Source organism: Seriola lalandi, unplaced genomic scaffold (assembly GCF_002814215.2).
Source record: "Seriola lalandi dorsalis isolate HSWRI2012SDOR001 ecotype SW California unplaced genomic scaffold, Sedor1 jcf7180002054553, whole genome shotgun sequence".
Classification (NCBI taxonomy): Eukaryota; Metazoa; Chordata; class Actinopteri; order Carangiformes; family Carangidae; genus Seriola; species Seriola lalandi.
This window is the reverse complement of record NW_019525106.1, coordinates 1,683,494-1,709,691: the sequence shown is the minus strand read 5'-3', so window position 1 is coordinate 1,709,691 and position 26,198 is coordinate 1,683,494. Positions and strand designations below refer to the sequence as shown.

At 43.7% G+C, this 26,198-nt stretch overlaps 2 protein-coding genes across 2 annotated transcripts in view; both read right to left on the bottom strand.

Moving 5' to 3' along the window:
• abtb2b (ankyrin repeat and BTB (POZ) domain containing 2b) overlaps positions 1-6,897 on the bottom strand; it is a 43,752-nt gene extending 36,855 nt beyond the window's left edge. The window contains exon 1 of the mRNA XM_023415504.2: positions 5,463-6,897. Within this exon, the coding sequence (XP_023271272.1) occupies positions 5,463-6,354 (892 nt within the window). The 5' untranslated portion in view covers positions 6,355-6,897. The remainder of the gene's footprint in view (positions 1-5,462) is intronic.
• Positions 6,898-9,376: 2,479 nt separating this feature from the next.
• b4galnt4a (beta-1,4-N-acetyl-galactosaminyl transferase 4a) overlaps positions 9,377-26,198 on the bottom strand; it is a 127,388-nt gene continuing 110,566 nt past the window's right edge. Inside the window, exons 9-20 of the mRNA XM_023415498.2 lie at positions 21,011-21,077; positions 18,776-18,943; positions 18,375-18,484; positions 17,710-17,810; positions 17,389-17,462; positions 15,694-17,278; positions 14,821-15,200; positions 14,555-14,708; positions 14,377-14,449; positions 13,463-13,616; positions 13,055-13,181; positions 9,377-11,658 (exon numbers count right to left, since the gene is read on the bottom strand). Coding sequence (XP_023271266.1) covers positions 11,544-11,658; positions 13,055-13,181; positions 13,463-13,616; positions 14,377-14,449; positions 14,555-14,708; positions 14,821-15,200; positions 15,694-17,278; positions 17,389-17,462; positions 17,710-17,810; positions 18,375-18,484; positions 18,776-18,943; positions 21,011-21,077 — 3,108 coding nt within the window. The 3' untranslated portion in view covers positions 9,377-11,543. The remainder of the gene's footprint in view (positions 11,659-13,054; positions 13,182-13,462; positions 13,617-14,376; positions 14,450-14,554; positions 14,709-14,820; positions 15,201-15,693; positions 17,279-17,388; positions 17,463-17,709; positions 17,811-18,374; positions 18,485-18,775; positions 18,944-21,010; positions 21,078-26,198) is intronic.

The window sequence follows — 26,198 nt, the reverse complement described above, 5'->3', positions numbered from 1 at the left end:
TTTTTGACTCAAGCAAAGCCATTATTATGCATCCTGTTTTTTTTTTTGCATTTTTTGTCACAGTTACAGTTTACATTGCACTGAATTTTATACAGGTCAGATACATTTTCAGAAAGACAGTTTCAAAAAATTTCTGTCTTTTCTATATGTGATTCATCAGGTATATGTACAAAACAAGCTTTTATTTTTTTTTTTACTTTCACATCAGCAAATTTATCTCTGCCCCAGGAGGATGTTTATTCAGTTAACAACACTTAAAACTTGCACAAGCCATTTTGGTGTCATGTCTGCTCCAATGTTATGTAAAGGTCAGACAGGCCTGACTTCTCCAGCAGCATGCGTCAGTGAGGGAACAGAAATACGAGCTGCAGGAGCTAAATCTTATGTTTAAGTCTTAAGATCCTGATATCCTCTTTATCACTCTGTCTAGGCTGTAAAGTTAAACAGCATTTTCTCTCACACTACAGCTTCAGTCTCACTTATTAAACCCAGTGTTGAGTCATTATCGGTCGTGTTGCCATCCTACCTCTTTTTTTTTCCTTTTTGGCTGGTGTTGCTATAGCTACTGATTAAGTGGGCAAGATGGACAAAAACAACAAAAAAAATCTGGTAACCTGTGGCAACCAAGGCGAATATTATCCAAGGAAGCATAAGCAGTGATGGCCTCTCCGTGTACTTTGTTTCAATCATCCTCAAAAACGAAGTGATCTCCTTAATCTCCATTTCCAATTCAAGGTTAAAGAAGCTGGCCTCAGGAAATCTGACCTTCCAGCTAACAGCACTATCATACAAGTAATTTGTCCTGGGTTTCATGAATACCAGCATGCAAAGTTTAAAACCTGTCCAGGCCCATGGTGCATGTGTGTATGTTTTTTCCTCATTTCAATACAGGTAAATGCATCCTTTTATCTGTACATAAAAGTATATGTGACCAAATAAATGTGTAGCATGTGTAGCAAAATAGCATTTAAATGCTACTGATGATTTCTATATGATTGCAAATCCAACAGACAACTGTATGGCCATTGGCTTCATGGCAAAAATGGCAACACTTTCTTTAAGTCCTCAATCTTGCATATTTTTCTATCAAGGAACCCTTGCCCTCACTAGTGTAACTACCACTGACCTTTAACCTTTGACACCCAACACTCAGATTTCAATATCATTTTAGACTCCAACACAGGTGCATGTGGCGGTGCTGTCTCTAAGCCAGACTTCACATTGGAATGATGTGATGCACAGTTGTTCCTTTCAACAAAGCCACTGCTACCATCCAGGCAATGCACTGAGCTGTCATGGTCCAAGATTCCAGCCATCTTCCAGCCAGTCTTCCTGCTTCCCTCATCAGCTGTAACCCCAACCCAACGTGCAGGACAGATTCCCTCGAGAACCGCGGCCAGGACTCTGTGGTAATGCATGTGACACGCTGGCTGCACATTTTCCAATTTAAACAAGCCAAATAAGCAATCTTAACTCCACAGTTCTCTCTGGACAGTATAAATACTCCACCACTACTCTCCAGGAATGTGATTAGAAAGACTAACTCAAGATGCAAAGGCACGAATGCTTTCAAGTTTGCTGTCTCTTTGTCTCTATTTACGTCCATTGCCCCTTTTTCCCTTGAGTATCGGTCATCCCCATCTTTTTTTGCTTCCTCCTTATCAGTGCTTTACTGTAAACAGTGTTAAGACATATGACTCATGCTGCTGTAATGAAACAGGGGGGAGTGTGGCAGGAGTTCAAAATAATGACTAAAGTTTCAAAGAAGAGAGAAGCAAGTAGAGACAGGCTGCACAATCTGCTAAGACGGTTATTTGATTTTGTTAATTAATCAACTTCACAAAATAAATTTCCTGTGTCAAAGGATGTGAAATCAACTGGATCCCGAATCCATGTAATAGCCAGACAAATAATTTGTGGTGTCATATCTATGAAAGCATTACTCATGGTTTTCCAGGAATAGTCTATACCCACACAAGTACATCGAAGCACCCACAGATGAACACACTGAAACACATGTGCACACCAGCACTCTAATGGGTTAGTGTTTTCACAGCTGGGACAGGACAAGAAGCCAGTGCAAACAGTGAAATCGACCATCAGTGTGTGCGTGTGTGCGTGTGTGTAGCCTGAGGTGGTACATGCACATGCACACGCACGCGCACATTACACTCACCCAAACATAAATTGTAGTGTTTTGGAATGGATTAACCCATATTATCCACTAAAGCTATATGACTTACGGTCTTAACTCTTTACACACTGGGCTGGTGACAGTGCTCACAAGGTTAACCTAAATTCATCTGTGCAGTTATTCAGGGCAAACACAGGCTCGTTATTAATGCCTGGGCAAATGTGCTGCATGCTGAACACACATGCATCACACAAGGATGAACTTAAGTCTATTTCCCCATAATGTCCTGATATGTTTTCCAAAACTGCATTTGATCCCGCTCCAGATTTGTGGAGCAGGGAGAGTATTTTCAGAGTGCTGGTTTCCCCATCTGTGTGACCACAGTGCTGGGCCGCTCTCCCTGCATCTTTCTGCCCACCGTTCCCACGCCTCTTTCTGGGCTAAATACATATTTAGGGAAATACTGAGCAGCAAATCATATGCCCTGTTCTCTCAGGGCACTCAAAACCCATTACTCACTGCCCTTTTTACTACCTTTATAGACCTGGAGCAGAAAAACTCAACTTAGTTTTTTTTGTTAGTACTGGACCAAATCAGAGTTTATCTATCCAGGTAAATTTTGCTGAGCATGAATGCTCTCTTTCAACTAGTCCCTGCTTCAGGTTCATACAGTTGTTCACATTCAAGCCGCTAAAGCAGCCCTTTTCAAACACAATCTTTCACTACTGGCTCCTGCAATTAAAAGTTAAAGTTAAAAGCACGGTCAAGGACTAGTGTATCTAAGGATATCTAACGATTTGGTTACTGGTACAGCAGGTTAGGTAGGAAACAAATACAGATGCAACAAAGTCTGAGAACATTTCAAACATTCCACAAAAACTCAGATTGATCTTTATTTTGACAGAGGTTCTTCAACGGACGTGTGTGTGCCAGTCGTACAGATCAACGATTTCGTAACCACTTCCACTGTCCATTAGTACAGCTACTATTCTGTACTTTAAAATGCCCTACAGCACTATCAATACAAATGATACCAGGAAGTGCTTGCTCATGTTATTTCCTTGTGAGGATAAATGAATGACAAATGGATTCTTCTGTATAGTGGTACTATGGAGTGAGTTCAACCAGTACTGTGGAGCCATTTGAACACATGCAAACCAGACTAAATAGCTTTCAGCGACTGTGTGTACGTGAACGTGCTCGTACAAGTGTGTGCATGAGTAATGAATAAGATCCTGGCACATCACAAGTGAGTTCCTCTAATGCACTCCCTGTAGACCAGAAGAAATAAACAGATAAAGATGAAGTGGACATGAACGCAATGGCAAAAAAAAGAAAAAGAGCCAAGAGAGAGAGTGAGCAAGAGAGGGCAGGAGGGAGGGAGTTTTCAGAATTGTTATTGGAGCCGTAGAAGTCATTTCTGACTTAAAGAGTTCCAGATGTGGGCCAGCCCCTGAGAAAAGGAAAGAATTGGAGAAACTGAGAGAAATCAAGAGGGAGGGAGGGAGTATTTATCAGACTGTGCCCTTCCACATGATCAGCAGCCTACCCTCCAAATCTGAATCTGGTCTGAGAGTGGAAAATGGATCTTTGCTTTTGTGTACACTGATGGTTGTGGTGGGAAAGGGACTTCAGCAGGAGGAGCAGGAGGGGGTTGAAAGCCAGTTTAGGGTGTGGGGTGTCAGGTGGTAAGGTGGTAGAGGGGCATGTGGCTTGCACAGCCCAGTCTTGGGCCTATAAAAAACTAGGGTGGTCAGAATAATGGTCTGTTGTTATTACACACACACACACACTCACACTGGTCTTTCTCAAAACCAGTGACTGAACTCACCAAAATAGGCCAGTCAAAACCAACCAAAAGACATCTGGTTAAATACTGGGACAAAAGCTGCTCTTTAACTTATTTTGCAATGAAATAGCTCCAACTCAAGCATAAGGCTAGATAACAGAGAACTTCAATGCACTGCACTCTCTTCAGCAATTGCAGGCTTAAATGGATGATGAAACCGGTGGCTGCCGCACATAATAAGAAATGTAAGTGAGTGAGTGAGTGTGTGCATGCATGTATGCAAGTACTGTGTGTTAAGTGCTGACTGATCTCAGGCCTTTAGGAAGTTGGCAGCATCAACCTCTTCTTCACATGCTGGCCATGTTTGCACAGTAAGGTGCTCCTGGATGATAACATCTTAACACTAGATCAATAGTGAGCCTTCTAATTGCGGCCCTGTAATAATGGCTGCACTTATTTCCTCTCTCCCTCTCTTTATCTCCCTCCCTCTCTCTGTGTTGTGTAAAAGTCTATGTCCATAGATGTGAGGGCTCGTGTGCCCAGCTTCCCCAGCATTTGTTTTCACCCCCTCTGCATTGGGCTAAGCTGCACGATCACACAACAAAAGGCCATTGTGCTACAGTAAAAAGCTCTGCTCCAGGGAGCTGGTAGTGGGCCACAAACAAAGGCTGGTTACATTGTCCCAACACAAGCTCATGAATCAATTCAACACTGGGCTGCCAAAACAGCCACGGAAAGAGCGCTTCGAATCCACTAGGGTTTGACAAAGAGGCAAGAGAAAGAGAGTTGATTGAGGAGGGATGTGAGGGTGGGGACGACAAATGGACAGTAAGCAGGATGCACAGCTGGAGCTGGAAGAGAGAGGAGGGAGAGAGATTCAAGATATGTGAAGATGGTGGTGGGTGAGAGGGATTTGTCCAGCGCAGGAAGAGAGGGGGATAGCAGGATGAGGAAAAGGAAAAAAGATAGGGATTTTAAAGGAGTGCAGCCAACACAGCAGGGGGAAGAGAGGTGAAGTCAGTGTAAACATAGAGCTGTTTCAACAGACAAGCCTCCTGCCTGGGCTGTAAAGACTCTGTGCATCCCAAATCACAACAGCAGAGCAAGAGTGACATGTGAGGACTCAATCTTGCAACTGACCAATGAGGGTGAAGTAGTTAAAATCAAATTTAGCTGTTCAACACACAATCCAACAGTCATTTCTCCAAGTACAACCTTGGTCAGAGAGAAAATACTTTCTTTGTTCATATCACACGCCTCTGCACCCTCATTTTCCTATTCTGTCAAGTCAAATTAGCAACGAATCCATCAAATGTTCAGACACAAAGTATGTATTGTATCCAACAGCAGGCCACATTTCATCTTTTCCAAACGTGGACTGTGGGGGAATGGAAGGTGGTGACCAGCACTCTGGAAGGAGAGTGTGTGTCTGAAAATACAAACTTTGGGGTGAATTATGATATCCATTTCTACTCAGCAAAACAAACAATTTACACACAAAGCCACTAAACACTGAAAAGGACTGGAAAATATATTTACCACTGGCGTTCTTCCCGCAGATAAGGTGTTCATAGTGCTGCAGGACTCCCCACAGCTCCGCGTCATTGTTCACCACCACTTCCAGCGCCTCTGCACTCACTGGGGTGCAACCTGACCCTGAATCCGGCCCCGAGTGACCCCTCTCGGCTACCAGCACTCGGGCTCCTATCTCCTCCACCAGAGCCTCCGTGCATGCAGTCAGACATATAGCCGCGTACTCATGGATGCGCACGGAGATGCGGGTGTCCACCATCCAGCGGAAGAAGCGTCCCACGGAGAAGGAGAGGCCGCAGCGGGCGGACTTGCCCTTCCTCAGCAGCTCCCCGGCGCTCATACTGTACATGGAGATAGCCTTGACCGTAGCAGAGACGCAGTGGTCGGCCAGGGCCCAGCTCAGCACCAGTCTCATGGCGCTCTGCACCTCGAAACGTGTGCAGCGGCAGTGCATGACGCTGAGCCGCTGAGCCTCCCGGGAGATGCGGATCAGAGCCCTGCGGAGGAGAGCGGACAGCCGCCTCACAGCCTCCGGAGAGAACACAGGTGTAGGTCCTCCTTTGATGCTCCCACTCTCGGCCACTTTGCGCAGTATTTTGGCCACCTCCTCTTCGGTCCAAGGGAACTCTTCCAGCTCAGGTAAGCGGGGACACTTGGAGAAGATGTCCTCCGGGTCTTCGGGGAGGACAGTGTTGACCGTGTCCCAGCTGTTGTTCCTACTGTTCATGGAGCCGGAGTAGTACCACCAGTTGCCCCGGTGAGGGGCCGTCATGAAGGCCTGAGAGTTTGACTTGGAGGAGGACAGGCTGAGGGATTTGCAGGAGTCCCCAGCCCCGTAGCCCGAGTCCAGGGTCAGGTCCTCCAGGGTTTTCATGTGGACATTGCTCAAACCAGCCATTATGGTGAAACGGCTTTTACAAGGGTGCTTTGAAAGAGCTGCAAACCTCGCCAGCGGTTTACCTGGAAGTCACCTAAGCAGTCGTCGAAACTCCCCGCAGAGCAGGATGAACTGGTTACACAGCGCAACACTTGTCAGACATGCTGCTTCACAGAGTTCAGTGTAGGACAGCGAACCAACACAACTGCACAAGCGGAGAAAATCCTGGCAGACAGTTTATAGTCAAAACCGCCCTATTTTGTAGTTTACAAACTGGGCAGCGAGTAAAATGAAAGTTGCACCCGTCTCACCTTTCCCCCGGGCAGCGCAGGGATTTAAACTTTCCTCCAGTGTCCACAGTCTTTTAAAACACGACGAAATGTCTCCCCGCTCTCTAAAAACAGCCACACGAGTTAATTTAAGGGGGGAAAAGGACACAAGCCCCGTGTTACCGCTCAACAGAACGAAACTGTTTCGTTTTCGCAAACAACCGTGGAAAAGTCCGAGTTTACCTCACCGCTCTCCTGTCCCGGTGCCTCGCTGAAACAGCCTGCCGGAGAGAGTCGGCTACAGATGTGTGAGAGGAGGGACTGCTACTGATTGACAACACGGAAGCAGCACGGAACACCAATCAGAAGAAGCCGACTTTTGCGGCAGCCAATCAAGAACGGCTCCAAATCTGTCCTAAATTTGGGTGAGTAAGTAAACTTTGTTTTGTCCCAAATGAGCATCAAACAAATTCCGTTAACATGTGTGACCTATATTAAGATGTATTTTCTTTGACTTACGAATTACGCACTTTTTCACACAGTGACACGGCATCATTACAAAAGTTTTATATCGCTTCAGCTATTACCATTACTATTTTTGTGGTTAAAATGTTTGTGTTTCTTTATGTTTCAGTGTTTGATTAGTTTAATTATTCATACAAGTACACAAATACTTTTTTCTTTTTTTTGTTATTAGGATATTTACAAGTGTGGGCAAAATTCTCTGATTAGTTTACTGGAACCAAAAAGCTTAGGCCTTCCAAGCAGACTCCAGTTATCTCCTCATGTTGACTCAGAGGGGACTTGGCTTTCTGCCTACACATTAGCTAATCTCTCACCTGCAGCTTGTAACACATATTGTATTTGTAAAGCCCGTGGTAATAGTGTAAGAGGTGGAGCAGTGTTTGCCTTGATCTATTGAGGCTTGGCGTTTTCACTGAAAGTGCATTTAAAGGCTTATTTAGGATTGCGCTGAAGATAGAAACAATGTAATGGCGTGAATAAGTATATGCAATATATATCTCATTTTCTTCTCTTTTTTTCATGTTCAACTAAGAAGTTGTTTACCGGTGTATGTGGGTTGTACCCAGTCCTCTACTTTGTGCTCATTCAGTACCAGTTCAGAAGAGGTAATGCCTTAAAAAAAAAGAAGTGCCAGCTCTTGCTTTCAAAACAAAGAGTGAGCAAATCCACTTACAAAACTTCACAGTTTGGCTCATCAAGTTTGTTGTTTCTGGTTTGGTGGTGTAACACGCTTAAGGTGAAATAAAACAAACATGCTGAAGAAGCCTGTGACTACTTGCCTTTCATCACTCTGCACTCACACAGACAGGTAGGGTGTGTCCCAAGAATCCAACACTATTACATAATGGGTTTAGGGCAGAGCACGTACCCTGCGTGCCCGTGAGACTGCAACACATTGTGAAAGTGACTGTAATGAATGTTTTCTTGCACGTATGAAGATCTTTAAGTTACCGCACATTCTACATTATGCAGTATATGTACTTCAAGTGGAAAAAGTGACTCTCAACCACCTACACACTCACACATCATGTTCTATGAATCACTCAGTCGGGGGAACTGAAAACAGAGTCAACCTTTCAGTCCAGCTAACCTCCCCTGTTTGTCTCTATTAGTCAAATCTGCTCTAAATGAGATCAGAAGACACACACAGGGCGTAGAGCAGATCACAGGAGGTTAGCACTTGCCTCATCCAGACCTCATGTAGCTGTGGTGTAGACAAGGCTTACCTCACGGCCTGTGTGTGTGAATGTGTGTGTGTGTGTGCGTGTTCAGGGCATACGTCAAGCCAGCGCACCACTCATAGCAATATCACACACTAGTGGGGGGGGGTCAACAAATCAAAACAAAAAAACTCTGCAAATGATTAAATGTGGTTTGAAAACACATCAGCCCTGTTGGGGTTCAAACTGTTAGTTTCATAATGTTTGGTTTTCACTCTGCGTTGGTCATAAAACACAATGAATGTTATATTAGATCAGTTTAAGTTATAACGACTAGCTGGATAGTGATGTCAGCCTCAGAGTAAAAACAGCAAGGCTTTCACATGATATCATATTGACTTTGCATGTGTAGCTAAGTGCATTAGAGTTTGTTGAAATCTTGTCAAAATGTGCTTTCAGTAATCAGTTTGAATATATCTTAATCTAGCTGAATTGGCCATAGTTATAAGTAGAGCTCAAGAAATAGGTTTGACATTTCAATAGGAGTTCTTGAGTCACATTCAGCTGTTGTAGGCTGTATAATGAATTTTATGGGTGTTTTACACACCCACTGAGCTTGATTCAACCTGTTGTGCGGAGGAGAAAAGCTTTATCACGTCACCTAACTGAAATAATCAAAGTGAGCTACTCATGTTATTACAAACGGTTGAATTATTTGCATAAAGGAAGTGATCCCTTACACTCTCGAGAACATTGGTCCAAGTGCGTGTGAGCATGTGACAGGGGGATTTTGAACTCTGGCAATATTTTTCATGTTTCTCATTATGCATTGTGTCTTTTTTCTACAGTGAATCAACCCACCCCTGCAGCAAATATGTATTTAATTTCATCATTTAAATGTGTTTTATGTCTTTCAACTACTGTGCCTCTGTGGGTACAGTATATGTGTTTGTGTGGGTGCAGCTCCACCTTGTGGTCAGATAGGGAATGGAGTTACTTCCATTTGTTGTAGTTGTTGACACTACAAAGCAACAACAATAAGTAAGACCAACTAAAATTGAAAAATCAAAACGCATCTGAAAAATGATGTGGACGTAAGCATAAAATTTTATTTGCAAAAACCCAACAAATCAAAATAAAAGTACAATACATTCTTAAAACCTTTTCTCTACAAAACAATTTCACAGAAATTACCTTGGAATGTATATTCCTATTTTTCATTTTTATGTTTCTTATATATATATTCTTATATTTAATGTGTTTCTTTTGTTCTTTAAATAATCCCATGTCAATGTTAAATGACGTACAGAATAGACCTTTTTTTTCCTGTAGAGGCAAAGAGAGGGTCTTGGAGGGCATTTTTTGACAATCGCATAGTCAATAACAGATCATTAGCTTTCATCCATATATATGTCCAGTCTTGAGCCCTCCAGCCGTTCCCCGTCAATATAAGTACCATGTTGCATAAACAGAGGCATTAGCAGCCCGGCCTCCAGCCAAACTAATGGGAGCAGGTGGGGTCCCGCTGGACAGCAGCTGCCAGTGAGTCTCCATGACACCTCCTGTTCCCTCTCAGTAGTCATTTATACCATCTCTGTCTATCTCACCAACGGAGGCAACTGGCTTGCAAAGACCACTCCTTGCTTCTAAGGTAATATAACAAACAGACTGACACATCTGTAATCTGTTTAAGAGAACCATATTTCCTTCTTTTACAGTGTATCTGAATTTACAGTGACATTACAGCCTGCTGATAAATAACATTGTACTTCTGTCTGTCCCTGCCCTCTTCTGTCATTAGAGTAGTTTAAAAACTGCCTGCAGCCAAACCCTGATAAAGGCACACATTTGTGAAACAGCCATGCCTTGCCACATCGTGTCTGACACATGAACTGCTCTCCCCTCCTGCCGGAGCTTTATACAAGCTAAAAAGAAGAGTGTCGACGTTTTCAACAGCGAAGCATTAACCTGTCTCGTGGTATTTTTTAATATGAGAGATAAAGTTTTAATCCCCCAAATTTAATATATGAAATGCAATTCTCAGCTCAGAAAATGCTTGAAAAACAATGGTGTGACAACTTCAAATCAAATGTCAGAAAGCTGTCGTAGTCCTCAGCTCCCCTCCTGTTACAGTGTCACATTCCAGTTGACAATGAGGTTAGAGATGTGGAGGGAATGAAGGATACCGTCAGTAGAGTTTAAAAGTGTAAACCATTCACAAATTCAGTGTTTTAAAACAGAAAATAGCACCCCCAAATATTAGAGTGTCCGTACAAATGAAAACCCCTTTTAAATAACTAACAGCAAAACAAATTTCAGATAATGAAACAAAATGAATCAAGTCATAACCGATAGCTAGCAGTAATCTGGATGTAAAACTGATATTACAAAACAGCAGCAGGGCTCTATATAACGTTTCAAGAGATACAAATACACAGATTACCGTGACGCTGAAGATGAATTGAAGATAAAAGAGAGAGGGACAGAAGAGATGTAAAGATGATGCATCTGTCAGTGTCTGTTTGGAAAAGGGCTTCTCTGATTAGGAAACTTTTTGTTTCATTATATCAAATATCGGGAAAACGTCAGCACCTCGGTCATACTGGTTAATGATATTCAACAGGTAGTAGTTGATGTATTTAGAAATAGTGTTTACCAAAACCATAGTTCCTCTACTCGCGCTACGCCACCATGTCTGAATCTATCGGAATAACATGTTGTCACACATTCTATAAGGCTCCCATGTGAGAGCGTGTTAGAAAAAAAGATCTTAGGTTGTCTTCTCATCTCCTTGTTAGAAAAAGGTGCTTCCTGTCATCATAAGCACACGCAAGCGGCAACACACCCACACACACTTGTATATATACAGCACATACTCACACATACCCACAAACACACACACGAAAACAGCTGCTTTCCAGTCTGTCTGAAAACATTGCGCCAAAAAAAGGGCAGAGAGAAGGAGAACAAAAATAACTCTCTTCTCTCTGTACAGTAGTTCAGTCAGTGAGGCAAAGTGATGACTCAGATCTGTCTGCATAAACAGCTCGCTTCCAAAGTTCACATTTGGACTCCGTTTCCTCATACAGACAAGCATACAAGAGGGGCCGCTGGCGAAACAGAGGCATCCCCGAAAAGGAGCCTGGCTTCAAGAAAAGGCAGAGTTCAGGCAGTGGAGCGAGCTACCAGAGGTCTCTCTCTCTCACACAGTGGATCTGCAGGTAGGTTTTCAGGATCCTCCGACCAGCAGGGAACGCTATCCCTTAGGAGTTTTCTTGTTTTGGGCGTTCCACATGCCTCGTTTGGAGTGGTAGTAGTGAAAGAAGTTTCTCAAGCGTAGTCGCTCAACCTCCAAACCATTCTGCAACACCCTGGATGGAGAGGGAGACACACTAGGTTAAAACTGTGTTTTAAAGGGTGTCTGCAGCGTTCTCCGAATTAAATGAAAGACTTTGTATTCCCACGGATAATGGTATTTAATACCGTTTTCATGGTCATAACGGATGAAGAATGATGGAAAACAAACAATAAAGCCTAAAGCTACGTACATTAAGTACATTCATTTATTTTTGGCAGTAACTTATTCCTAGTAATATAATTGATCAATTAACCTGATCTGGACCTATGAATTACTTAACAGGCCTACGGGGCACTGTATGAAGTGACTGTTCAATGTCTTGTTTGAAAGTCACAGAACTTAATGATAATACTACAAAGACAGATGAGCTATCCCACAGAGACACAAAACAACCACAAAGAACAAAAAGGCTTCAAAGAAATGCAAAACGAGAGATGCAAAATAGCCACAAAGAAACACAAAATTACTACAGAGACACTAAATGACCACAAAGAGACACAAAACTGCCACAAAGAGAGAAACAACAACAAAGATGTGGTGTTGTGTTGTTTGTATTTATTTTATGTCTCTTTCAGTCTGAGGGTCCTACACCGGACGGCTGAGGGGACCTTTTATTTGTTTGATTTGATTTGCTTGTTCGATTCCGAGCAACTGTGTCCCAACAGCCAAAAGGTAAAACTAATGTTACTGTCTGCAGCAGGCAAGAAAAAAAATTCACAACCTTTGTAAATGAAAGGAGACTTTTTAATACCTTCTAAGCTCTGTTTTTGAGGGAATTGAAATCAATGCTTTGTGAGACATTTCAGCGCCTGCAGATACAAGTTTTTTTCATCAAGGAGAAAAGACTGAGACCACAGCAACTGATCTTGGTAACTGTAACCAGGGGGTGCCTTCGATAGTCTGTTTAAACCTTTTACTCTGATTTTATTCAAGGGTCAGTAAATGGTCAGGTTTTGAATTAGCCATCTCTGAAATCTCTGAGAAGTATTGAAAAAATAACATTTTAAAAGTGCCAAAAATGATATTCCATCTCCACCCTTGTTATTCATTTTCAGTGGTGGCAGAAATCTGAGAGGTGCATGTCTTAACACCTGCTCAAATTAATCTATAGCTCAAGAAGAACCTGAGACAATACGCGTTTAGGACATTTACCATAAACAGATGAGGTGCAGCAGTGCTTCAGTTTAAGAAACAAATGTCAATATTTTATCAGAACTGTAATGAACTGTGATATATAAGAAAAGATCTTATGAACCTCTGCAGAACTCCGAATACAAAGCACATAATGTTTAACTACAACTTCAAAAGTTACCATAGAGTTGGGTCAACATCTCCCTGACAAAGTCTCAACAAAAATGAACTTTGAGACATGCTAATAGGGTTATTATGTTGGCTTGTTGCTGGGTTACCTGTCCAGCAGCTCCCAGTCCTCTCCACCCCAGCGGTCTTTGAATTCCTCTGTGTTCATCCCTCCAATCTTATCAAAGTCTGTCTTGTAGATTCCGAACAGGCCAAAGCCATTTACCTCCCAGTAACCTGCAGAGAGGACGAAAAGAATGTTAATAACAGCTAAGAGTCCCGTCACATGCCACTGCATCGACAGTGATCACGGTAAGAGGAAAGTCTGATGCTTATAGAAGTATGTGCTTCTGATGCAAGTCTGTTTATTCGGACTGTAAATTGAAAACTATTATGGATTCAAGTCGTCTGATGTCTGTAACTGAGGAGCGAGTCAATATATGTTACTGTATGATTGTGATTATTCCTGTGTGAGCACAGACAAGAGCCTTCATTCATGTATTGAATATTGGTGTTACCATCAGGCTCTCGTGGTGAACTGCCACAGCTGAGTCTCATGACTATGGGAGCAAAAGCAAGGCGTCCCTCGACACAGTGCTTCCTGATGCTTTCCAAGATGTTGAGAGGGAAGTGGATGTGCAGATCACACAGGAACACGATGCTGTGACTGTCCTGCAAGGGGAAAAAACAGACGAAACAATAATGTACACATTCATTACATCTGAAGAATGTCTAAATCTTTCCTACGTCTGGGTAAAGGAAATGTGTGTGTGAAGGATTCTGCCTCTAAGAGCTGGTGTAAATTTGTGTGTATGACAGTGCATGTTCACATACGCCTAATATAGGATTTTAGGATTAAAGAGAGTGAAGAAGTCTGGGCTCAGCATCAGTGGCTTGTCTTCACTCCAAGAGCCTGCAGGTCATTCAGACATGAGTGACAGCCCTGTCATCCCACCGTGACAGCGCTGACACTCAACTGATGGATTAACGTCTGTCCAAATTTCCAGCCGCTCCACGCCCCCGTGGGTGGGGTGTGCATGCGTGTGTGTGATAGAGAGACAGCCAGAGAGAGGCGTAAGAGCACATGCACACAAATAACCTGTGAAAGGGAGTGGATGTGACAGCTATGGCATACACATGACAGAGGAAATGCAGCTAACTGTCTAAGCGATTCCCTGTCATCCACAGCTGGGCTCTGTGGGAGAGGGAGAAGGGAAGGAGGAGGAGGAGGCTCAGAGATAAGGCCGTGATCCGCAGCCCGTGACAGACCGGCCCAGCAGTGATGTATTCATTATGCATGAGTGTTCTTTCCGTCTGTCCATCAGCCAGTAAAGGTCATGTGGTCAGTGTGAGCGGCTGACCTTCAGTGAGTGGCTTTTTCCCTGCCAGCTCGCATATTGTTGTCTTGCCTGTGTGCGTTTGTTTTTCTGACCTCAATGGTGTCCACTCCGATCTGCAGTCCCGCTGAGCGCTCAAAGTTCCCCTCTCTCCTAAGATACTCGTATCTGTCAAAACAAAAATATACACACAAATCACTTAAAAAAAAAAAAATCATTTCCTAAGTCATATCACTTTGCTGATTATGTCGCACGCACATGACACACACAGACCTTGGCACACTGCTGTCTCTGAGCGCCTGCTCCACGTCCATGTCTTCGCTCTCAAAGTCGACGATGATGATGCTGAAATTGTCATCCTTGGTCTGGCGGTGAAGATTCTCCATGTCAGAGATAAACTGCTGTACCCACCGAGCCTGGTTCTTCACTGAGGGACAGTAAGGACAAAAAACCTTTTACCTTCATTATGTTGATTTGCATCATGTGCAGGTTTTAAAAGATTATTTGGTTTTCAAAGCTTAATGACATTACTAACTGACCCGGCACCACAAAGTGCACCATGACATCTCTCCTCCACTGCAGCATGACCGGCTGGCAGAGCAGAGGCTTAGCATAGGCAGTGCTCCACGGCGTCGCTCCGGGCCGGGCGGGGGACTTGGTGGAGGGAAGGGGCGGCGGGGTGGCGAGGCTGGATGTAGCAGGGGAGGGGGCTGAAGCTGGTGCCGAGGCCGGGGCAGAGTCGGTGTTCTCTAGGCTTTCCTCCCCTTGCCTGCCGCGGTGCAGCAGCAGGTAAATGTATTCTGACAGACGCACCACGCTGCGGCCCCTCTCCATCAGCTCCAGCTCCACCAGGTAGCGATTCCCTCTGGCCGAGTCCCGCCGCTTCTCCACGTTGATAATCCGCAGCAGGGTGTAGATCCTGGGGCACAGACAGAAAAGAAAGGTTTGAGAAAAACACAGACAGGTTGTACATGCTCTGAAAAATAATAAGGAAGAAAACAAAAAGGCTGCAATGAGAAAACACTATTTCTTATATCTTTCTCACAACTGGATTAATTATTGTTTGACTGGGAGGCAGACCACTTCAAAAATGCTGCTACTCATTATCTGTGTTGCTTTGAAGCCAACATGGTGTGATGTGGGAGGAAAATGAAAACAGAGAAAAAGTTAATGGCCAAAACTACTTCACACAAATAACAACAAGGATTGTAAGCATTGCTGCAGAAAACAGTAATCAGCACATAGAGGTCTGCGAACATGAAGTCAAAGCACCGGGGCGTGACCAATATGTTCTCACTGAAATTACTACTAGCTTTACATAATAGCTAACCACATTTGAATTTACAAGGTTGCAGGGAAACATGAGCCCTTTTAGTCTAATATTACTCTCACTCGCTCTCCTTTATCCTTACCCTCCGTTGCGTTCGTTGAGTTTCTCCATGTACTGCGCCAGCACGTCCACCACCTCGCTCTCTGCCAGCTGGAGGTTGCCGGACACATTGCAGCGCAGGTCGTTCCAGTCAGAGCGCAGAAGCTCAAAGTCCATCGGATTGACTGAGAAGGTCCTCTGCCAGTTGATGCTCTCCTCCGCCCAGCCTGGCCGAGCCTCCACCTCCTCGTAGCTGTAGTCCGACATCTCGCCCTCCTCTGGCTCCGGCTCCGGCTCGGGATCCGGGTCGGGGTCTGGATTAGAGTGGTTTGTATCTTCGAGTTCCCCCGGGTTGGGGTCCGGGTCCGGTACTGGCTGCTGCTGGGACTCGGTGATCTCTGAGATCTTGAGGTAAGAGGTGACCCTCGATTGACCTTGGAGCATGTTTTCTGTGGAGTTTAACCTTGGCATGGTAACTAGAGGGGGAGGGGGATCTTGGTGATGGGATAGGGGAGTTAGTGGGCCTTCTTTGCTGGGTAGATTAGCCGTGACAGTCGTCTTTAAATCCTGATGCTCCCCTTTCCTCTTGCTTTTCTCTGGTTGTTTTGCCACTGCTGATCTCCTGACAGTCTTCTGTACACTTTCATTCTGCATGTTGATGCTTCCATTGTGAGGAGATGTCTTACCCCCTTTTGTGGGGGGGTTGGGCCAGAGCTGAGGGGCACTAACAAGGCTCCTACCTCCTGTAACCCCTCCCCCGGCATGTCCTTTGGCACCCAGGTTGACCAGCCTTGTGGTCTTCCCAGTTTGGTACAAAAAGACTCCCGGGAACACCTCCCTGGGGTGGCGAGACGCCCTCTCCTCCCTCCTCTCTCGACGCTGCTCCCTCTCCCTCTCCCTCTCCCTGGCGGGCCGAGGCCTGGTGATGTAGATCTTGTTCTCCTCCTTCCTGTTTCCAGCCAGCTTGTTGTTGTGGGCGTTGTTGTTCTTGTCGTAGGGATTGTTGCTGTGGGCGGAGTTGCTGAGGATCTGCTTGGCACGGCTGGCAAGGGCAGAGAGGGAGGACTTTTGGGGGAAAAGGAGCGAAGACTTGCTCAGTTTAGGCGGAGTCTCAGCTCCTTTCTCTCCTCCTCCTCCTCCTCCTCCTCCTCTTCCTCCTCCACCACCTGCTCCTCCTCCTTTCCTGCCAGGGCCCTGCTCTACAGGACCAGTGTGGATCCAGGACAGGGAGCGGCCCCGGACCACATTGTCAGTATCAGGCTCAGGCAGCCTGGGTTGAGGCTCGTCGAGTCCCTTTCTTGAATCCTGTCTAATGCTCCCTCTTGTGTGATCTCGTCCCCAGTCTCTGTCCGATTCCCTACCCATCTGTCCATCTCTGTGCAGAAAGTGTCTCCTTTCTCTGCGGCGGATGATATGATTGTTGACTGCTCCCTCCTCATCATCATCGGGGTCCACCTCCTCTTCCTCCCCCTCTCTGCCGGCCGGTGTGGGCCCGGGCTTTGAGTGCTGATGGGAGGGGTTGGAGGTGTGGCTGGTCAGGCTGGGATGAGAGGGCTTCTTGGGCGACTGTGTGCCAACGATCTCTGCCTCGTCCTCACCTTCGACCACCTCCTCTTCCTCTAGGAAATCTGCAGGCAAACACAAAGAGCGTCGAGTGTGTGTACATGTGCGTGTGTGTATATATATGTGTGTGTCCTGTGTGCATGCAGGAGTGTGTGTTTTTTTCATTATTAGTTACCATCTGGATTGGGGAAGAAGAACGGTCTGTCATCTTCCTCCTCATCCATCTTCATATATTTGTAGAAGCCAAATCTGGCAGACACACACACACACACACACACACACACACACACACACACACACACACACACACACACACACACAGCAAGAGCCACATGCATTAACAGAAGGCTGAAGTTTCAATGTGTATTCAAATTGCCATCGAACTCACAGACACTCAGTAACAGTTATTCTGTATAATAAGTGTATTCACTTATTATACAGACAGAGACAAATGTTCCCTTTGCTCTCTGATAGATAAAAACAATAATGTCCTTACTTTTCTAGGTAGATAGGAGACTCTCTGTAGAAACACTTGTTCTCTCGCTCCATGTGGGTGAGACGTGTGAAGTCATTGGGGTAGACAAAGGATAGATAAACCTGAAGAAAAGCACAATGTCAATCAAAGATGAAATAATGCGAGAAAACACAGATAATTCTCATTTAGCAGTATTCTACTGGGACTGCATTCATTTAATTAAAACCAGCCACTTGCTCTACATTGCACTGCGTTTTCTTACAGTGGTTCCTGTCAAATCTAAAATGGATTTGTTTTCGTGGCTCTCGTTTCCAGCTCGTCACTTGTCTCTGGAGTTGCTGCAGTAACTCCTGTTGGCCTACAGAGGGAAGCAGCGATCAAGACTACCTGCCACCTGCTTCATTAATGTGTTTTTCATACAAAGGGAAAGATGCGGTGTTAATGTCCAAACCGGCATGGACTGAGCTTCTCTGCTTCTTTGTTCTCTGTCCAGTTGATCTGAATGTGAGGGACTACTTTTTCAGCAAATTAGACGACTACTGCTTTAACGGGATGCACTGATACCCCCACAGATATCATCTTAGCACAAACCGCCAATTAAAACACAAGACAAAAACATCATCATGCATCTTGAGTGGCAGGTCTTTTTACAAACCCAGAGGAATGGTGATTGAAGGGAGACTTACAAACTGCAGGCCCTGATATCTAGCGATGGGAAAATCTTTGACCACGTAGGTTGGCGAGTAGAGACAGGCCGGCAGAACGTTTTCCAGGCGGGAGGGGTCGATCATAGGAGCTGAGGAGAGAGACGGAGAGAGACAAAGAGGAGGCAAACATCTCAGAGATTGGACAAACAAATATGTATATGGAAACTTAAGAGACAGAAAGCTGGGAGATATTTGGGGCAATGACAGAAAAAAGGAGGAAAACGCACGAAAGAATGAGACACAGCCAGCAAGATGAAATGAATGCTACACTGGACTGTGAGCCAGAGAATCAGCCAGACACTCAATCAGACAATCAGAGAAAATCAAGATGAGGACAGGAAAAGGGGGGGATAGCGTGAGATGATGACCGGCAGGTTTACTGCTGTAGAAGGTGTCCCTGGGGTCCGGCTTCAGCATATCTGCTCCGTGCTGCATGATGCTGCTGCCTCCTTCCACACCCTGGGGCTGAGACTCCTCAGGGAGACGGATGTGACTAGCCAAGGTCTGGGGGATGTGGTCAACACTGTTCATCTTCAAACTGGACTCATCTGAGAAATACAGAGAGAGAGAGAGAGAGAGAGAGAGAGAGAGAGAGAGAGAGAGAGAGAGAGAGAGAGAGAGAAAGAGATTGAATTCTCTGTTTTGATCATCATGTGATTATCTAGTGACGGACAAATTTGATGTTAGCTGTTGGAAAATATCATGCACATTATCTGTGTCGCATCATCATAAATCCTTACCAACCATGAAAAGGTGGAGAAAGGGGAGAGAAGAGACAAACAGAGAGGCAGAGAGGAAAGAAACAAAAGAAGCGAAGGGAGAGGAGGAGAGCAGGAGCAAAAGCTGAAGTGTGCAGATCAGGAAAAAAGTTGGAAGAAAAACAAAAACAGAGCAGAGGAGAGTCATAATTATACCAATCGATATCAGGGAAGGAGGAGAGAGCATGTGTGATTAATGGCATGTCAAGAGCAAGGCCTGATGGGAGAAATGTTTTATAATTAACGGGGCGGTCAGCATCATTTTTATCCTCCAGTGTGTGTGTGTGTGTGTGTGTGTGTGCGTGTGTCTTTTTGTGTGTGCACATGCTACAAAGAGTAAGCCATTTTTTTTTTAGATATCTAACAATGAGACATTTGTTGATCACATACCTGGTTTCCACTACACACAAACCACCGGCAAGACTAACTAACTATCTGTGTTACTGAAATCTTCCCAGCAGAACAACCAAACTCTTTTTTGTTATTCTGTTGTGTGTGTATGTGTGTGTGTGTGTGTGTGTGTGTGTTCTTGGTTTTTGGGTTGGGGTCATTTAATTATGATGGTTAAGACTGGGGTAAGGGGCTAGTGGATACATTGTGTCAATCAGTGCAGCCCATGAGGAAAGTGAAAAAAGTTGTGTGTGTGTGTGTGTGTTTGTAAATCCATTAACAGCTGTGTTGGGCTTTTATGTGAGTTTTCACTGATTTCCGAACTGTCTTATAAGAAATATAATCACAGCAATTACCAGACGTATTTAGCTTGAACCCATGAGAAATTATATTGGAGCTGTGATAAACATTCCTATAAATTAGAATGTCAAATAATGCACCATGAACAATTATGCTGACATAATAAACGATTATTTCATTTGTCATAAAAAACAAACAAAAAAACAATAGAGAGTTAAACAGTTGAACAAATGCACTCTGCCAGTTTGGTGCAATTATTCCTGGTTTTCCAGAGACTAAAAAGTTAGTTAGTTATAATTTCTCAACATCTCTTAGCATCCAGCTTCAATGTTATGCAAATCAAGTTGTTGAAGTGATGAGACTGAAGCTTTTACTTAAGTATTAGTAAATGATATGCTCTTATCAAGTGCTACAACTGTTGAACACACAATGATGTTAATTAAAATCCAATCAGAGACCTAATTAAACCGAATAACACAGAGTATCTTTGGACAAGCCACAAAATGTTTTTTTTTTTTTCCTCTGCCAAACAGGTATGAATATTTAACATTTTCTACAGTGACAAAAGGGAGAAAAAGCAGCGAGGGGAGAGAGTCAGACGAGATCCTCCTCTGTCGTAGCTGGTCCTAAACAAGAAGGCAGCATTTGGCACACATCCAGCGAACACTGCAGCTTTGCTCAAAATGACAGCTCCACACATCATTTTCTGTGCGGCTGGCATTTTCCCCTGTTAACGATACTGAATCCCTGTGACACACTGCTATTCTTGGAGCTACAGAGGTTAGACATCCACTCAGAAGCTAGAGTTCTCATCTCTGCTACCAATGACATCTATAGAGAAAAACAGAGCATCCATTAGGTTCTGTATCTCCTCTTTGGCCTCACCTACAGAAGATATGCCATGCTGAGACAATAAATGTGAGTTTGATAAGAGAGAAAGAAGGGCTGATTCTGATTCTGATTCTTTTTTTTTTATAGCATCATTTCCTCTTTCACACCGCTGACAAAAAGACTATATTTCACTATATGTGCTTTACGCTTCTTAGCCACAAAACTTAAAACTGCATTTTTATAGATTTATGATGACATTTGTTTTCTTTCCAAGATGAGATGACAGAGTAGCCTTCCATGCAAGGTAGAATATTAGCAGGGCAGAGTAACTCTTACCTGTGTACAGGGAGATGTAGGCTGAGTCTATCACTTCATATTTCAGACCGGGGAGGAATGGACGCCACTGTGTGTGAAAGCACAGAGGGAGAGAAAAGGGATTGAGTGAGAAGAGAAAACCAAATGCAAACATGTGGAAAGTATAAGGTGACCATGACAACTGTGATACATGTGATATTAATCTCAACATCATCACAGGATCGATCTGATGCTGGGTTTTTTCTTTTTTTGTATAAACACACTTAACCAGACAAAGATGGGAAAACAGAAAAAAAATTTGTGGCACATGAGTAGAGAACAGGAAAAGTTAACCTGTAAAGGGGAAGGAAGGAAGGAAGGAAGGAAGGAAGGAAGGGACAAATGTGCAAACAAGAGCAAAAAAAAAAAGCGAGAGCGAGAACAGAGCCGTAGGAATAAAACGCTGACAAGTAGGTGTAAAAAAGGAAGGTCTAGTAATGACCTGAAAACAGAGAGAGGCATGGAGAGGGAAATAAAGAGAGGGGGTGAGAAAGAGACAGAGAGAGAGACAAGCTACAATTCTTTTAAATAGATTTCACAATTACCACGTCACTTCTGGTTACCCAGGATTTAATCACAGGAGACAGGTCATTTTCCAACCCTCAGGTTGAGAATACAAATATAAACACCCTCCTCGGGCTCATTCAAATGCCTCCACATGTGTATGCAAAACAAATACACACACACACACACACACACACACACACACACACACACACACACACACACACACACACACACTCAGTTACGGTTTTAGATTTTGTTGCAATCCACATCTTGTCATTCATGTAGCACTAATAGGCACAACAACTGCTGATATGTAAAAGCCAAAATCTAGCATTTATTATACTATTCTGTGTTACTCCTTCACAGCCAGTGCCGCCACATTAATACAGAAGCACACATATCCATGCAAGCGCACTAGAAAAGACAACAAACAAGGACACGGTGCGACATCATGCTGAGCAGCAGCGGGGAGCAGCTCAGCAGGCCACCGACCGCTTCAACACTGTGTCATTATTTCAGGGTGGTTGTCCTCAAGGTCAAATCAGAAGGCTGTCACAGCCTGACTCAAGGGAAGGACAAAAAACATACGAGTTTTAACTGAAAAGGTTTAGTTTTACCCAACTAAAAGCAACAATTAAAAATAACTGCATTACAGACGAGTTCAAATGTAGCAACAGCAGCGGATGAATGAATGATGAATGAACAAGTCGTGAGAGGAGAGAGATGGAAACACTGGATGATTGACAGTAGATTCTACAGTACAGCCGGCTGTCAGACAAAGTGGGCAGAATCTGCCATTTTCACAGCCGACTTTTTGACTCGTAAAAAAATGTCATCTGTGAAAGTAAGGCCTGATGACCCTTGACTCTTACCTCCAGGATCCAACAGCGTGAGAATTCAGAAAGTCTGGAGGCCTTTCCACTGATCCTACTTTCTTAAAAAACATCACACAGTTTTGTGTGAAAGTTTGTTCTTGACCTTGGAAGCAAAGGTTTGACAAAAAAAAAAAAACAACAACAAAAAAGTGTCACAGTTCAGGCTGCATTGCTGCAAAGAGAAATGCAACTCCTGATGGCAAAATGCAACTGAAGCATGATTTTGTTAAATTCCAAATGAGACTCGATGCCAGTTGATGTGTTTCAGCTGCCTGTGTGCATATAGGCAGAGGGTCATCACAGGATCCATCATTTTCAAGGCTCACTGGAGCTCAACACTCTGCTGCTGTCACATCAGCCTTAAGTGCACAGGAGACACACACAGACATAAACAGTTGAAATACTGCATGTGCACCTGTGTGGCCTAATTTATAGCCTCATGGGGGTTTCATTGTCTGGCTCCATAGATTCCCTGATTAATTCCTCCATGGGAGGCATTGAGCTGGTGTGGATCTAGATGTGTGTTTGCGTGCGTGGGGTGCACGCACAGTATTTGTGGTGTATGTGTGAATGTGGGTGTGTGTGTTCTCTGTGTGTGCGGGTGCGTCTTCTGTGGAATAGTGTTGACAGGAGAAGCAGGAAGAGGCAGAGGCCTGCAGAGGAAACAGAATCAATATCCAAGGGGAAATAATAAAAAGTAGCAATCGTAGAGCAAAATGGCAACAGGCAGCCAGCAGGTTGGTTTCATCGCGTTTCCGTCATGCCTGGACCACCCACTGACATGTGAGGGTTTGATATTGTTTTCAATCAGTGTTACTCCAGTGTTACTCCAGCTCATAGGGGACGGTTTGATGCCCACTGGAGTGACACACACATTTTTGCACTTTCATTCCAGCTTTTACACACACACACACACACACACACACACACACACACACACACACACACACACACACACACACACAGGTTATTGTTTATCCCTTGATGATCAGGAGTTTATTGCTTTTGAGAGAGCGAAGTGCTGTTGTGTTTGTTTCCTTCAATTCAATCGTCTGCTCCCAAAGCCTGAGGCCCTATGGATATGAAGCCGTTTTGTTAGTGTGACACATAAGAGGTAATGACATAATGAAATTGTCTGACCTTTCCCAAGTTTATGTAAAAGTCATTTCCGATTCGAGGTCCAGTAAGATTAACGGAAAGTAAAAACTTCCAGTGAGTAGTTTCACAGTCCTGTCCTGAATTTTAAAGGGACAGTTTTTTTTTGGTCTGTATATTGCCACTATTTTTTTTTTTTTTAATACTGTAAGCAGTGGCTCCTTTCACTATTCAAAACCACCCAACACAGTATCTCCCAGTGAATCATGGAATTTACAGTGAAGTGAAGATGGAATAAAGGTCAATATAGCAATAACACAGAGGAGGAAAGATGTTTCTGTTTCCTTGAATCTGACAGCTTCAACTGGGCAAAGGTTGTCCAGTTGTTGTCCATGTCTATTTGTTCAGTAGAGGACTAAGAGGTGTGCTTTCTACCTGTGTTCTCTGTCTTAATCACACACACACATACACACACACACACACACACGCACGTGGCTTCAGGCCCAAACGGGTAGAGTGGTAAACGGAGCAAAGTCAGTGGCAGAGACGACAGCAGAACAAGACAGATGTTAACAAGCCTGACAACACCTGTAAAAGGCAAGAACAGCCCGTGACTACATTGCTGTTGTTACGTTTTCTTTTAATCTTCATTTATACAGGGTAGGTTTGATGAGCTTGCATGGTCATTAGACAGTAGAGCGGCACCCCGTGTACAGTGGATTGACACTGATTTTGTGAAAGCAGGAAAATCCGGAAAGTATATGATAGTTATTAGGTTCATCGCAATTTCCACATGAGCCTATTTTCAAATGTTGGGGACTGTGCAGGATCGAAAGATACAAGTGGCGATTGAACATTTTTCTGATTGATAAGAAATGCAATGAAAAGACCAAAGTGAAAAAACAATTTACTGTAGTAATAAGTATTTCATGTGTAGCTGATAGAGCTCTACTATTGTCCACAAACTATTAAAAACACATAGTGGGTGCAAGTCTGAGACCATTTTCCAGATTTCTGAACTACATGGCTGCACTGGATGACATGTTTCAAGACGGCCACTCATTTATTTTGAGTCAGCGCCACACAAGCCGTCCTGCTGCCTCCAAATACTCACTAGAGCACCAAATCCATCGCTGAAAATAGATCCCAAAAAAAGGCTATGTGTCTATGTCTATAACTGTTTCAGTAACATTTGCTAAGAGATACAGTCACCATCTGTTTTAAAAAAATAACTTACCCTTTGTTGAAAATACAACTATGTATTTGTGACTGACCTTTACAAATATGCGTCTTCTGTAGCAATGACTGGGTCTGGAGCTGAGTGCCGTAGAGAGGATAGGGAAATTGGAAAGCAATGACACACATGGAATAATGCAGTGCAGTTTTGGTCTTTTAATTAGATTCATTGGCAATAGATAGAACACGGAAAACACAGGCCTTATCCTTTAAAGATACGTTATGTAACATACATATGCAGTATGATCCAAGTTGTTTAAGTGAGACAAATGAGCTGGAGAAATAGGCCAAAGTTAGATCAGGGACAGAATAATGGTAAATACTACTTCTGGAAGGCTTGTTTGTTAGTGTTTATGTGTCTTTTGTTAACTACTTGGGGTTATCATTTAGTCGTGGTGAGCCCATAGAGAGAGGAGACACAGAGGGAAGGGAAGACAAAGACACACGAGATAATGAGTGAAAAAGACTGCAGCGAATGGGCTCCAGTGTGGCCATGAGATAAAAATCTCCTAAATCCTGAAAAGACTTTGGGGCTTCCAGTCGAGAGCCTTGCACAGTTTGACACATATGGCTCAATTTTGACAGGATGTTTTCTTGCAAATCCTTCTCAAATACACAATGTGATTGATCTCTGTGGATGTGGCCATTAGAAAGTTCACATGAAGTCCACTAAATACCGTGGCAACCATGTCACAGCCAAGGTACAAAACAATCACAGGACACAAATAGAGTGGAGGTTATTACTGGGATGGAAACGCTAACAGTTCACACTACTGACAGGCTAATTAAAAAGCCTCATAAACTGGCTGTGATCACTCATTCTGAGTTTGTATGAAAAGGATGAAGGTGGCGCAAGTGCTCTCAGCGACCTGTCCTTGTGATCCTGTTGTCACACAAGTGTTTCGGCCTGTAGAAGACGGTGACTTCATTGAGTATGACATGTTGCTAACAAGCCAAGAATTATGTCCCGCAGTTGTGGTGCAAAAAAAGGCAAAGTGACGGCTAACAAGTACAAGAAAGCACATACTAATAACCTTTAAGTGTTTGTCCACAGCTTGGTTAGGTTTAGAGGAAAGTGGCACCTTTTATTCAGTTTTCATTTCCCTATAAACTGCAAATTAATGTATGTAGCAACAAGCAACGACCCCTCAACTAGTACTGTAATATTTACAGACGTGTTAAATATCTTCAGTGTAATCATACTCAGAGGTGCAGTATATCTACTGCTTTAATAACCAACATTAACTCTGAGTTATTAAAGGAATAGTTTGACATCTTGCTTTGCTTTCTTGCAAATAAGTGTATTTCCCAGATGAGATGAGAAGATGAGACAATGGCTTATAAAGATAACTATTAAACAGAATTCTTTGGCAAAACAGTCAAACCCTGGAAGACTACTGGCACAGACGAAGCTTACTTTACAAGAATAAACCCTACTCTGAGAAAGTACTTTTGTT